We start from the raw sequence: 16,052 nt of genomic DNA, 5'->3' as shown, positions 1-16,052 counted from the left end.
CTCACAAAGAAGAGGGATGCTCAAAGTGACACCCATTGCAGGTTTCTCAGTATGGCAGGGTGACCATAGAGAATGTCTCTTCCATCATTTCATCTGCAGCCACATCAGCACTGTCACATATATCGGAGCAGAAATGCTGAGCCTGACGTGTGTGAAGCACAAAGATGGACGGATAAACACATAACACTTGCTATGTAATCCAAGAGGGGTGAAAAGGTTGCCATTTAAAGAAAAAAGGGCTTAAAGATTGTACAGTGGTCTTGTGTCGACCTCAGAAAATATTAGGGCTGCAACAATTAATCGATAAAATTTGATGATCAATTAGTTGAGACTGTGCACTGTGCTTGGAAACCGTCAGCCAGTCATGTTGTCTTACAGTTTCTATGGACAAAAAGCATATGGAAAATAGTGCAGATTAAAGCCTCTTAAGTGTTTTCTTCAGCACATAGATAACATTTTATATATCCTTATCGGTAAATGTTAGAAAGTCCGGTGAGTATTTTGTATTTTACAGTGTATGACATTCTTCTTTCATATGAAAACGAGAGTTATATTCACTGCATGAAAAGTGGGATTTTCGTCAGTAAGCGGCACTGTAGATTGTCGTGGAAGATCAGGTTTACGACTGTACACGGCAGTTTGCAGGTGACACCGAAAACTGCCGTGAATTGTCAGAAATTGACGTGGGCCTTGCTTGGCAGTTGTCCCCCCCAAGACCCCCCTTCCCTTAACTCCAGGGGAGGCTTTAACATGTAAATGAACATGCTGTGAGCTATACAAATGCAAATCAGGGTAGCAGGAGTTTTAACCCATGTGACATTTTTCTAAAAGGTATTAACTTCCTTCTAAAAAAATCTCTTAGATAGATCAGGCTCAGTATAGCCTAATTGTAAAATCTTAAACTTAAGCTTGAATTTATATATTTGATGAAAGTATTCTAGATTATTTATTGTGTGTCATTTGCAATCAGTCCCCGTGAATTCAGTGCGACTCGCAATTTTGACCAATCACCGCAACTTTTACCAATCATTGCGGTCTCCTGCTAATAAGCGGCGTCATACATCAGCAAACTTTATATATCATATATCATTGCCTGTCAAAATTAACGTGTTAACGCAAATTAATTTTAACGGCACTATATATATATATATATATATATATATATATATATATATATATATATATATATATATATATATATATATATACATATATATATACATATATATATATACATATACATATACATATATATATATATATATATATATATATATATATATATATATATATATATATATATATATATATATATATATATATATATATATATATATACAGGGGTTGACATTAACTTTTTTGCTCACCGGCCACTGTGGCTAGTGGTTTTCCAAAGTTACTAGCCACTCAGCATTTTCACTGGCCACAATTTTGCTGTTTGGAAATTACATTGTATATGTTTAAAGTTGACTTTGGCATATATAAATTACTTGATTTTGAACCATTTTACTTTATTTAGAAGATTTAAAACCCTTTCAAACTTTCAAATGCAGAATGTCCCCCCAAATCTTGTATATCAGCTGGGATGTGCAGGTGGGCAAGGGGTGGGCAATATAATAGGCTAATATGAGAAAGGTAATATGACAGGCTATGAGTTATTTTAGTTAGGATATATATATATATATATATATATATATATATATATATATATATATATATATATATATATATATATATATATATATATATATATATAATTTAAAAAATACCCTAAGCAAATTACAAAAACAATAGTTATTAAAAATAAAATAAAAATTCCGATACTAATACGGCACAATGTAATTTATTGAATGTAATTGTCATTGGATACGACTTTCATTGAAACGAATGTAACAAAATGTGGGCGTGGTCTGTGTTGTGAAATGAAACCACATTAAAAATCCCCTTAAACTGCGTTTGAAACATACAGCAAAGTAGCGACAGAGGAAAACACAGAGCCTGATATTATGCAAACATTTACCAATAATGTGGAAAGCGTTTTAAATCTGTTCAGTGGAAAATCCGCTGTGACGAATCTGTCCTCGTCTAACATCTGCTGTAAATCCAGGTAAAACTAGCTACGTGCACGCGCCCGTCCCCAGATAACATGATCCCCAGTTGATCCGTAACACCGGCGGGAAGACACAGCTGAATGCAATCATTGGGCTATCTCGTCAGCTTGCTCAGTTTGCTGCCGATTTTAACGAGCAGTTCACTTTAGTAATCTCCAGGTTGCTGTCCATAGATGATAGGTTGCTTGCTTTGGAGTCGAAAAACTGTGTGGAAGATACTAACTTTAAGAAGAGAAGACGAGTGCCTAAGAGAAGACCAGTCCTAAGATTGCGGTAAGACTGTTATCTAAGCTAAAGTAACCTAAAGCAAAGCTTTTTAAGTAGCACAAGCTCAAATTAGCCTTGTAAAAGAACAAATGTAAGTTGCTTTATAAAAGTGTTTTCTTTTTCTGGTCATTTTACAGGAAGCAGTACGCCGTCTTCACAACTTCGTCATAACACTCATTTAATTGTTTTCCAGCTGCATGTAAGACATAGAGACATTACGCAGGAGGTACAAACATCCAGTTCTTGCATCGCACGCAGAAGCTGTGAAGAGTTCAGCGCGGAGTCGATTGAGAAGAGGGTAAGATTTATTAGATTAGATCCGTTTTTGGTCAGTGTGACTATTTTTCAGGTGCATTTTAGGCAGTACATCGCGCAATACTGATTGTCGTTATTGTTTGTTTTTACAGCTGCTACAAGCAAGAAAGCGTGTGTTAGCTGAGGATGAGGTGGGCCTTTGGAAGTGCGCTACCATAGACCTGATGAGGAAGACGGCATCGTTCGCGCTGTGTTTGGATGGACTGTTTGACCAGCCAGGAGCTCGCCGAGCTCTGTGCCACGCTGCAATCGAGATTAGAGGCGATTCCAAAGTACAGGGCAACGCACGACAGACGTCTGAAAAATGGACTTAAAACAGACAGAATGGCGCTAGTCACCTACAGCTCTGAAGCGGAAAACAGAGACTTCATGGTGCTGTAGGATTTTGGGCTTCTCGTGAGCTTCCTATTGTTGTGTGGGCAGATCTCAAACGTTTTGCATTTGGTTGTGTGTTTGTTCTAATAAAGCTCTTTCTTTGAATAAACTGCACGTCCCTGGCATATTTTCCTTTCCTCAATAAATGAATGTCCTTGATGGTTATAATAGCGTAATCCATAGGATAACAATGACATGAATATAAAACATAATAGCATATCACATGAATATGAATATATACAATTAAAAAATAATATGCAAATCATAATTTTATATGTGTAAAATTATTATAATTTGGGGGTTTAAATTTATTAATTTATTACCCAGGTTGACCAATAGTAACAGATCTGCCAACCAATCACGAGTGATATTTCTTGTTTCAATGTAGTAGTTTCAACCAATACTGAGTGAGGAAATTCAAGCAAGGCGCCACCCAGAGCTGCTATTCATATGCTAATTAGAGCCATTAGCGCCGGCGCCAGCATGCCTCCGCAAGCTCCACATACGTCATGGTTCGTTTCCGTCAATATGTGGCACAGACGAACGCGACGTGCACAGGCTGTAAACTGACGTTAATTGTCGAAAATCAGGGAGATTTCCGGCCGTTTACGGGGACGAAAATCCCACTTTTCATGCAGTGATTTTTTTTAAATGTCCTGGCTCTTCCAAGCTGAATAATGGCAGTGAATGTTGCTTTGTTTCTGATGGACAGATGCACTTTTATGGACGTATGAACTAAGGAATATTTGCTGCCATTATAAAGCTTGAAAGAGCCAGGACATGTTTTGATATAACTGATTGTATTTGTCTGAAAGAAGAATGAACCCTAACCCTTTAAACTATAAAACAACACCAATAAGGCTACTGGCATTCATTATAAACAACATAGACTACAAACATCAAGCCATTGGCAAGAATCCAAATATGTTTCCATATTTGCCACATGACGTTTGGTTGCTAAATAATTTATTATGTAAACAAAGCTTTGTATTTAACTTGTGTTCCAATATCCACAGAAAACAGCATCATTCACATGCGCAAATGTGTTTGGCTGGGCACTGGGCACACTGATTTTATAGCAGATCATTTCATTTGAGCAGTGTAACTTTTGTATATGGTTGTCTGCACTTTAGTTTGATGATGAATGACTGACATGTCAAGTTAGCAACACCAGAATATGGTGTGTGCGCACACAAGGCGCCGGCACTGTCAGTTGTAGCATAGTCTTGTTTTTTTATTAATCTCTTAATTATTTAAGTGAAATATATTTTATACAGTCCTATTCATTTTATTCCTTTTATATTTAATTTGTTTTTCTCAACTCACAGAAGCCCTGCAGGTGTGTGATGTGACAATCCTTGTTTATGCTGTAATATTTGAGCATATGCAGTTGCAAGAAAAAGTATGTGAACTGCTTGCAGAATTTGTGAAAATGTGAATAATTTTAACAAAATAGGAGGTCATACAAAATTATAAAAAAATATAAAAAAATTGTGAAGATGTGAACTTTTCATATTTTGTTTAAATATATATATTTTTTCCTTTAGTACTGCCCCTCGTAAGCAACATAAGAAACTTACATGTTTCCCGGTAGACAATTTAAGCAACATTTACCTTGATCTTCCAATTAAAAGTTTTCACCCCCAGGCAGTTAATGCATCTTCTTTCCTTCTGGATCATCAGTGAATGTTTCAAACTTTTTTAATAGTTGTGTTCCCTAATCGTCCTCAGTGTGAAAAGATGGATCTCAAAATCATACAGTCACTGCTGGAAATGGGACCTGAAGGATTTTTCTTAAGAACGTTGGAACATTAAATGAAAATAAATTCAGATTTTTTGGTCTTGTTGACTAAATGTAAATGTTTTAAATGTAAAATCTTATTTAGGACAGCACTAAATAAAAAATAACGCATTTTGTCTGATCTTTCTTATTTTGTTAATATTTTAAAATCATATTTTCACAGATTCTGCAAGCAGTTCATATACTTTTTCTAGCACCTGTAAATCTAAAGTCCCTAAAGGGGCGGGGGGAGTGTTGTCAGACACTCATCATTTCTAATTTAATTTAATTTAAATTTGACATTATAATCTTAAAGGCTAATGATTGATTGAGCTTTGGTTGTCGGTAAGGAAAATAATCAAATAATCAATAAAATGCTCTCTGCCAGATTAGCTATTTTTTTTAGTTCACCCTTACTCAAAAACTTGCCTACACGAGCTGTGACTTGACGTGAGATTTTATCGTAGCCACAGCTCACATCCATATTGATAAAAGGCCAGTTTTGCATGGAAAAGGCTGTGCGCAAAGTTTTCTGTTGAATGTAGTCCGGTTGTTTCTGTGAATTGCAGTGATCCATTTGCTTTCTCTTTTCTGTAGCTTTTGGCAGTCTATTAAAATATAACTCTGATTACATGTCAAATTTATTTGTACTGTCAATCTGAAAGCTCTTTAAGCTGTGTTTTTTACGGCAATTACGCTGAACCAATGCTGCCACTCACTACCGCAGTCATTCCGGCCGTCAGTGACGTCACATGATGTCCTCTATAAATAACCTAGTCCGTCTAACTACAATTACAGGTGAAACCCCTCTAATAAGTGACATATTATATGCTGTTTATTTAGCTAAATTGAACATTTAGAGGGGTTTGACCTGAAATCAGTGGTTATTTTTGAATACCTCAACTGAATTGATGTCATTTGTTTTATTTTTTGTTATTTTAATTATTGACTGTTTACTTAGTCTTTTTTTTTTTTAAATTAAGTTTCATTGTGCTACATGTAAGCTATTCCAACAGAGTTAAGACACACATACACAGGGAGCAAAATTGATTATTGTAAAATTAACTGATCAATGTTTAAATATGTAAACAAAAGCCTAAATTAAAATGCTCCATTCAAATACAATTTGCTTTTTGAAGCTTGAAAATAATGATTGCCATGACAAAATTATATTTAAATTTTTGTTGAGATTTAAATGAGGCTATAGTAGCAGTATCACGCAGAGTACGAAGGAGAGAATTCCAAAGTTTCGGAGCCACATCACTAAATGTTCTACCACCCATAGTTGAAAGACGGAAATGAGGTACAGTAAGCCATTTTAAGTGACCGGAGAGAACGAGAAGGAGAATAACAGTGCAGAAGTTCAGATAAATAATGTGGAGCAAATCCATGAAGACATTTAAAAGTTAAAAATAAAATGTTATACTGAATGCAGACAGAAACAGTTAGCCAATATAGATTATAGTGCAAAGCAGTAATGTGATCAGATTTCTTGACTTGATTGATGACTCTGGCAGCAGAATTTTGTACATATTGTAGTCTAGTGATTGCTCTAGCGATAAGAAGTGAATTATAGTAGACGAGACGAGAGGTTATTAAAAAATTAATTAGAGTTTCAGTATTTTTAGTGCTGAGAGCAGGTCGCAGTCGGGTTATATTACAAAGGTGGTTTTACAAACTTATATGAGCTTGAAATGTAAGAGTCAAACGTTACACCCATTTTTTCAACAGTGTCAGATGGAATTAATGGCCCATCAATAGGAAATTCGATTTTTTTTTTTTTTCTAAGTGATGGTCGATCAAAAACAGTAACCTCAGTTTTATCGTTATTACATTTAAGCAAGTTTCTATGTAACCAGATTTTAATGCAAGCCTTTCAGGTTTTCACTGATATCAGGGGAAGAGCAGAGACTGAGCGGGCTGATATGCAAATTTGGACAAAATGTTGAAAACAATGATAGCAGCGACTATGACTATGGATAATGTGACCAAAAGGTAACAGATAAACAGAACAAAAGTGGTCTAAGAACAGAGCCTTGAGGCAGAACACCCTGAGACAGAGAACAGAAAATTTGAAGTTATGAATAGTAATAAAAAATTGCCTATCAGTGAGATGATAAACCAAGATAAAGCACTACCTGTGATGCAGATAGCTGAGAGGCAAGTAAATGATGAGATATAGTGTCAAAGACAGCTGTTAAGTCAAGCATGATGAGAACAGTAAGACAACCATAATCAGCAGACATTAGCAGGTCATTAGTCATTTTTACCAACGCTGTTTTTTCATTCCTGTGGCCTGACCAAAAGCCAGATTGAAAGGGATCAGGAAGATTCTTAGCAGAGAGATGAGCTCGTAGCTGGCAACTACATTTTCAAATGAAAGGAAGATTAGATATAGGTCTGAAATTATTTATAACTGAAGAATCCAGCCCAGGTTTCTTTGAAATAGCAGTGACCACAGCTGCTTTAAATGATAGTAGGACGGACCCAGAAGAAAAATAACAGTTGATCAGATGAGCAATAGGAGATGAGATTACAGCTAGTCAGTTAAGAAGTGAGGTAGGTGCTGGATCAAACAATTAGGGCGTTAACAGAAGATGAACAGGTGGGAGTAAAGCTAGAGGGGATGTATTTTATGGGCTGAGGTGATGACCAGTTAGTTGTTTGGATGAAAGCGTCTGCTAAATGATTAAATGTAAATGTAAATGTAAATGTAGAGGAGACTTCTGATGAGTTTGATAAAAATGTTTCATAGTGTTTCTCTTATTTACAAAGAAGTGGAGGAAGGAGTTGAAGAGGTCAGTTGAGCCAGTAATAAGATGATGGGTTAATATGTTTGTTAACAGTTGAAAACAAGGTCTCAGTGTAACTTTTAGCAGTTTTAATTATGTTGGAGTAATATTTTGTACTTTTGGCAATAAAGGAACTGTATGTAAGAAATATATTTCAGTTAATCATAAAATGGCCCTGATATGTCACTAGACATTAAGAAATCACGTTCATTTTAAATACTTCCATCCCTGACAACAGTAGTATGGCCAGGATATTGTAATTTAAAAGTTGTCGTTGTAGCCCTCAACTGATGTTGATGTTGACATGTTGTGTTTTGCATTTACATTTACATCATTTAGCAGACGCTTCTATCCAAAGCGACTTACAAAAAAGGGGAGAGCAATAGAAGCAACGAAACAAACAAGGCCAACAACCTGTAAGAGCTGTAAGAGGTCTCAGTTAATTAAGCACAGTACACAAACACTTTTTTGGGGGGTGGGGGGGGGGGGGGGGTGGATTTTGTAATTTAAAAAAAAAAAATTGGCAAAATTTAAATGGATAGTTAAGTGTTTTGGCCTGAAGCTCCGCCTATCTACCAATCACAGAGTCAGTAGTGTTTCAGCATCCGGGTTGCCAGCTCTGCTCTAGTTACCACAGCTGCAGTACAACCATTCCTGCTGAATCCTGCAGCTGATCGGGCAACCTTGAGTGGGGAGGGAGGGGGAGAGGCAATAGTGATTGCAGCACAGATATGTATACGTAGATACCTCATTAGTGACTGTTTCTATGGGCCGCTATACGTTAGCCATCCGCCATTTTAGAACGGTCAAAGCCGGTCGCGAACGCGCATTGTGACCATTCAAATGTCGCATTCCTCCACGCGCAAGCTGTGGTTGACAGGGTAGAAGTAGTGCATATGGAGAGCGGGAGCCACGCGCGCCCGACGGTTATCCGTTGGGCATTCTGGCAGCGCTTGCCTCGCTGATCACTCGCACCTGAAACGTGTATTACAAATACAAACTATAATATCGTTCATTCTGTCACATTTGCCGGTGTTCTCCCCCGAGATGTGCTTTGATTTATGACGGCAACATATATCTGCTGCAAATGCCCCATTCCCAAACACACATGCATATAATATGCTGTATATCACTTGATAAAATGTAACAAAGTTAAGATACACTTAGTTTAATAATTTAAACAGGCCTTGAAAGTTTGGGCAAAATCTTCTGGCAGTGATGTATTTTCGTGTATTTTATTATTTATTTCACAGCGCTGGATGTGGTGATTGTGAAACATGGAACACTGCACTACATGATTTTATGGTGAAATCGGTGAAATTTATGGTGAAAGTCACAGCTTGTGTAGGCAAGTTTTTGAGTAAGGGTGAACTAAAAAAAATAGCTATGCACCGTGGCTTTAATGCAGCGCGAGCATCGCGGCAAAAATAGACAACAGACTTGCTGACAGAAGGGCATGCTTGTAGAATAGCAGAAATATGTCAGTTTATCTTCTTTAAATACTCTTACATTTAGTTTGATTTAAACACTTTACAAGGGTCAATGTTTGTTTCCATACATTTTCCAGTTCTTGAATACTGTTGAAATTCGAACCATGAAGCCTGTTACTAACAAATCTTACGTGTTTGTGTGTAGATCCAAACATTATAATTGCTAAACTAACACAAACGTCTCACCTGAGAAAGCTTTCTTCTGGGAGTTAAATCGCGCCGGGCTTTACAGTTTCACAGCGTCTGCGCAGGCGCAGTGTTCTTTTCCTTTTTTTTTAAGCGAGTGATGATTAGCAGCATCTGAAGTGTTGACGTGTGTTGACCGTTCTAAAATGGCGGCTCGTCAACGTGCCTGGAGCGTTCGAATGAGGTATCTACGTAGACATATCTATGGATTGCAGTACCAGTTTTGGCCACAATCTTGCATACACTTCCTTTAAGAGCTGACTTGTATTTCAGTTGGTGAGCACAGAAATCTTGATAATGCCCCTCCAGGCAACCTTTCTTATATTGGTGCTCAAGACATCTGCTAATTTGTTTGAGCAGTCGGAGCTCAAGTGTATCCCAAGGTCAGTCATGACAATATTCAAAGCATCACGATAGCTTGTGATGGGCATAGCTCCCTGGCCAGGGACCTTATTGAAGCAGTATCTCTCAAACATAGAGTAAAGTAAAGATACACCAATGCCACAGGTCTGTTCAAATCACGGTCTTGAAGCCACGGTTCGGTTTGCAATGGGGCAGGGTTCATGGCAGTGCACCCGCAATAACAAAACTAATTCCCTTTTAACTTAACAACAGCAACAATTTAACTTATTAACTTTATCTTTATTAATTTGATACATTGGCTTCACATTTCTTTAGAGCAGTTAGCATACCCGAGTAAACTCAAATTAAATAAATGTCTGCACTGTAGACTAGTCAGAAATAATCTACTCATTTTACCATAAAATACAACACAAAAAATGTATTCATTTATTCTATAATTTGATGACACACAGAAGTAAATGTACCACTTTAGCCACATCAATTGTATGAATAATACAGATAAATAAATAGGCCTATAAGTTAAAGCTGTCATATTGCAGTTTTTGTTAATACGATCAAGTAGCCATCACATTAATTTATGGAAACTATGGTTACCATGGTGAATACACAATACATCATGAACTGTTAATGAATCATATCAACTGCTCCTGATGAACAGAACAAACATCATACCTGCATGCATTCTATATTTATAAATAATTATATTTAGTAAACAATATTATTATAATATTTAGTAAAAGTACAGCTCATTAGTTTTTGTTAGTGTACCAATTACTACTTAATCAAAGTAAAGAAAGAAGAAAGAAATTATTTTGTGGCATAAGGTGGCGTGAGAGCTGGGGCGGGGCAGCAAGGGGCAGGACTCGTTCGGTTCCACATGAGACTGAGTATCGCGGTTCGAACCGTGGGTGCTGTATCGCGTTTTTCCGGTTCGGTGTGAACATCATTACACCCCAACTCAAACGACATGCAGACAGCATCCTTTGAATGATGGATCTACTTGTCCAGATAGAAGGAATACAGTGTGCGTGGAAGAAGTGCGATATTCATCACACAAATGCCTGGCAGAGTAATGGACACAACGTGGCCGACGAAGAATCCCCAGCGAACGACAATACTCATAAATCCCAAAGTCAACACACGGATGGCAGTTTATGGCCCGCAAAACAGATGAATAGTATGTTAATGACATGCTGTAAATGCCTAGCCTAGAAATCTAGACGCACCCTAGCGGCAGCAAATTTAATCTGCAAGCAAGTGTCGTCTAGGAACTCTCAATACCCTTCTGAGCTGTATTCCTCACAATCTGGACAGGCCAATCACATCGTGTATAGAGTCGGCGGGCGGGGCCATAATGACGACGGCCGAGTTGCGTTTGCGTGCTTCTGTTGTCTAGAAAACACAGAAACTGGCGAACGGCGGCGGTCTTTCGAATCAGCTTTGACTGCAACTCTGGAAGACTTGGAGTTAAGCTTTTCTCTGAGAAAAGAACAAAGAACGGCACTGAAGTCATTCTTAAAAAGGGAAGATGTGTTCGGAGTTTTGCCGACCGGATACAGCAAATGTTTAATCTATCAACAAGCTCTGTTTCACATTCGTTGCTCTGGTTGGTGTAGCGCTATCCTATCGCGTGCAGAGGGAGTTTGAAAGACAACCGTTTATCGCGCCCCTTTTCTCAGCCCTGTCTATAGTGAGTTTCCAGACCAAACATCTTGATGTGGGTCTGGCTTGTCAGGCTAGTAAACGCCCCTAATGATGAGGAAAAGAAAAACAGACTTTTTGTCCAGCATTGTCGGACGCATTGTCACACATAAAACAGTTGAGACTTGTACCTCATACAAGTTAACATTTAGCACTTTTGTTTTTGTTTGTAATAAGTTAATAAGTAATTTAATTTATTTGTTTTAATTACTTGTTTAAAATAGTAAGCAACCAGTTGTTTTTAGGTTAAGAATGTAATGTTTGTATTTTAACCCATTTCTGCTTATAAAAGTACAATATAGCCTACATATTTGTCAATAATTTAACAGATGAATCGATTACCAAAATAATTGCAAGTTGCAACACTAGAAAAAAGTGGAAAGTGCATAATGCATAATAAAGCATTTTAAAGCATAATTACTAAAACCAAAAACTAATGTCTATAAATTATAAATTGGACAGCAGTCAGACTATGTGCACATTGATAGAAACATTTTGATGGCACGTACACTCTGTCAGACGTTTTTTATAGTTTTTTTCTTTTCTTTAAACATCTCTGACACTAGCCTAGAAATCTAGACGCACCCTAGCGGCAGCAAATTTAATTTGCCCGCAAGTGTGGTTTAGCAACTCTCAATTCCTATCTGAGCTGTATTCCTCAGAATCTGGACGGCCCAATCACATCGTGTAGGGTATAGAGTTGGCGGGCGGGGCCATAATGACGACGGCCGAGTTGCGTTTGCGTGCTTCTAGTAACACAGTCTTCTAGTCAACACAGAAACTGGCGAACGGCGGCGGTCTTTCGAATCAGCTCTGCCCGCGCCTCCGGAAGACTTGGAGTTAAGCTTTCCTCTGAGAAAAGAACAAAGAGCGGCACTGAAGTCATTCTTAAAAAGGGAAGATGTGTTCGGCGTTTAGCCGACCGGATACGGCGAATGTTTAATCAGTCAGCGAGCTCCCCTTCACCTTCGTTGCTCTGGTTGGTTGTAGCGCTATCCTATCACATGCAGAGGGAGTTTGAAAGACAACCGTTTATCCCGCCCCTCGGATTGAGCCCTGTCTATGGTGAGTTTCCAGACCAAACATCTTGATGTGGGTCTGGCTTGTCAGGCTACTCTGACACCAAAGTGACAATAGGACTGTTTATATCGGTTACCTACATATTGTAGTAACAATGTGTGGTAAAAGAGGACTTTTTGAATTGACATTACAAAAAAATTAATTGCAAAGAAAACAACTAAAAAAGTGTTAACATATCCATCAAAATTCAAAAATTCCCGGACTCGTGAACTCTTGATTGTGACTAGTTATGGCAAAAGGTAATGGCAAGAAATTTGGCACTAAGTCAACAGTACAATTTATAAAAAGATGCATAAGTGCCATTATCTCTGCAGTATCAGTTGTTCAAAGTATAACAATTCAAACACTTACATTATATTATTGTTATTATTATTTATATTATATACCTGCTCATTTCCTATGAAAAGAGTATGGCAGTGTGAGACTTCTTAACAAAAATTGAATTCCAAGTTCAAACACAATCAGTTATATCTTAAGAGACTGTAAAAGGAAAAAACTAAATATGTTACAGTAGATCTGTGTTAAGTCCTGCAGTGCATTTTAATAAATAAAAAAAAGTCTGGAGAACTTTTAAATGCACAACATTACTGAACTAAAAGATACTTGCAATTGTATTATATACACATACATCTAATCATTTGAATACATTAACTAATGTGAACAGTTAAATGGTTCTTGATTAGGTATCAACATTTGTATTGAGAAATGTCACTGGTACTGACCATCATGACAGCACTAATAGGGACGCAACTTTTACACTCCAATGTTGCAGCAAAGTAACAGAACATAACCTTGATCAAAAGCTAATGCACTGTTATGACATTAATATGACAATTAACTGTTTACCTGTCACTACAGGTTCAGAGTGCTACTATGATTGCAGATCAGTGGAAAGAAAGTGTTGATTGAAAACCTAGACATGCACAGTTAGAAACATATGCTCTCACCTGCTTGAATAATTAGTTTAGCACACTCGTTGCAGGGGAAGAGTGCTACATACATGGTGCAACCCTTGACATCTGCCGAGTTCTTATTCATGATGGCATTCAGCTCTGCGTGACAGACTGCAACAAGACATAAAAGACCTGTTAGAAATGTTCAGAGGTCACAAAAGCACATACATGCAGCACAGAATGATGCATCATAGCTATGATTAACGATCCTGCTTCAAAACAAACATGGATTGAGCTTTCTTGGCTTGTCAACATTGTACCACTCCACCAGAAAAAGGCTCCAGTCACCAGTTCACTGTTAAAAAAGGAAAAAGATTTCAAAGCATGAGTCTGAACAGATGTCAGCTCTCCACAACATCACCCAGAAAAAGCCCTGTCTAATCACTCACTCTGCTCGCCTTAATTACGGAGAATGAATTGGCCCATCAGCGGTGGCACATTACCACTGCACCACGAAACACCAGCCTGACACACGTTTATTTTGGCAGAGCTTCAGCATAAGAGCATAAGGCAGAGAGAGAGAGAGAGAGAGAGAGAGAGAGAGAGAGAGAGAGAGAGAGAGAGAGAGAGAGAGAGAGAGAGAGAGAGAGAGAGAGAGAGAGAGAGAGAGAGAGAGAGAGAGAGAGAGAGAGAGTTATGTAGTTATGATGGAAGAGAAATGTCAGTATTTACACAGATACACATGCTCATTGTGTGTTTTAACTGGAAACAGGCACACATAAAGAGTGTACATGATAAAAATCATGACGGACTACATCGACGAACATCATTCTCTGTTGTTGCAGCAAATAAACCTTGTTTCCTATTAGAGAACGAGGTGAAAGTGTCATTATGTTCACGGGGGAAAAAAAAATCATGTAATGCCAATAAGTCTAATATTTGGTATTTTAGCATCCTCTAGTGGCACAATACTGTATGGACAACTCAGGAAGTAAGAATCATTATAACTATTCCCCATACTTAAGCTTAAAAGATGGCTCAAATCAGAACTTTTTGATTCAGTTTTCACGCTTCAGTACAGTCTTGTAATTTCCCCCCATATTTTTGCTACAAAACAAATGTTATAATGCTGTGATACTGTTGCAATCCAATTGGGAATGGGCTTTTTTTGTTTTTTTTTACTCAACCAATAAAACTATAAGCAACCACCAAGAAAATCTTAGCATCCTAAATCAAAAAAAGGAAAAAACACTCTGACCATCATACCAACCACTACTGGATTTTGTCCAAACATCAATACATTTTTTTCCAGAACTTGTAATAATCTAGCTCTGACCTATTTTATGAAACGAATACCATTATTCTGTATAAAGGTATGTGTTCCAAGAGGCCAAAACATGGTAATTCTTTATTTTATGCTTCAAGCTAACACAGTGTTTAACATACTGTCATATGCTTTGACAGATGAGTGTGTGTCTTAAGTGCAAAATATTAAATTTACAGGTTATATCCTTGTCTATAAGTGCTACTAATTCATGCAAATATTTAAATTTTAAATGAAAGTGTGTCCTGACAGTCTGCATTTAACTTCAAACTTCACTGAACGAGTACGGGTGCGGCAGGCGCACGCATGTACGTCAAACAGCCAGAACGCAGTAGAGAGGGAGACAAATATTCAGCGCAAAAACATTCATTTGACTTTCTGAAATATCTGCTTTTGGACGCTAAATTTAGGTTTAAAGGTCAAAATGTAATTCATGCATTTTATAAGAGTAGTAACAGTAAAGGGATAACAGCATGTAATTGAATTTACATGCAAGACGTAAATTAGAGCCAATTTACAGGATAAGAAATGACAGTAACAGGTTACTACGGTGGCCCAGTAGTGCAGCCGTACTAAATTAAACCACAACACAACAAAATTGCCACAACACAAAGGAATTAAACCACAACACAAAATTAAACCACAACACAACAAAATCGAGCCACAACACAACAAAATCTCCACAACACAACGGAAACGAGCCACAACACAACAAAATCTCCACAACACAACGGAAACGAGCCACAACACAACAAAATCTCCACAACACAACGGAAACGAGCCACAACACAACAAAATCTCCACAACACAACGGAAACGAGCCACAACACAACAAAATCTCCACAACACAACGGAAACGAGCCACAACACAACAAAATCTCCACAACACAACGGAAATGCTCCCGACCACGAGGGGGCTCTCGAAGTGCAATAAAATTAGTTTTCCTTGCCATTGCTCTATAGACTGGCCAGTCTTACAAATATATAAACATTACGATCAGTTTTAAGTGTGTAACCATTAAATATCGACATGAAATATCAATTCAAAATCACTTACATGCTTTGTTGCTGTATATTTATAATCGAAAACGCTTTTACACGCTGTCAGGGCGCTTGATGCCCAAGTCTAACATGTCTGCCAATTCCACCATGCAGTTGAAAAATATCTCTATGAATTAAAATTACTTTTAACATTTAAAAACATACATGTTAAAATTCCACAACTTTGTTGTATGCTAAAAAAAACTGACTCAATAATGCACAACATTGGAATTTGAACATTAAAAAAAAAGTCATTTTAATTCATAAAATTATACGTTTCAACCACTTTGTGGAATTTGCAGACGTTCCCTTGGGCATCAAGTGCCGTGATCGC

The 16,052-nt window shown here is 37.5% G+C and overlaps 1 protein-coding gene across 1 annotated transcript in view; it reads right to left on the bottom strand.

The window, feature by feature from the left end:
- Window positions 1-16,052, bottom strand: part of dctd (dCMP deaminase) — a 43,311-nt gene that overhangs the window by 9,570 nt on the left and 17,689 nt on the right. Inside the window, exon 4 of the mRNA XM_067442678.1 lies at window positions 13,408-13,524. Within this exon, the coding sequence (XP_067298779.1) occupies window positions 13,408-13,524 (117 nt within the window). The remainder of the gene's footprint in view (window positions 1-13,407; window positions 13,525-16,052) is intronic.

The sequence above is a fragment of the Pseudorasbora parva genome, chromosome 4 (genome assembly GCF_024679245.1).
Source record: "Pseudorasbora parva isolate DD20220531a chromosome 4, ASM2467924v1, whole genome shotgun sequence".
NCBI lineage: Eukaryota > Metazoa > Chordata > Actinopteri > Cypriniformes > Gobionidae > Pseudorasbora > Pseudorasbora parva.
Note: the sequence above shows the minus strand (reverse complement) of the source record. Positions and strands in the feature narration are given on the sequence as shown.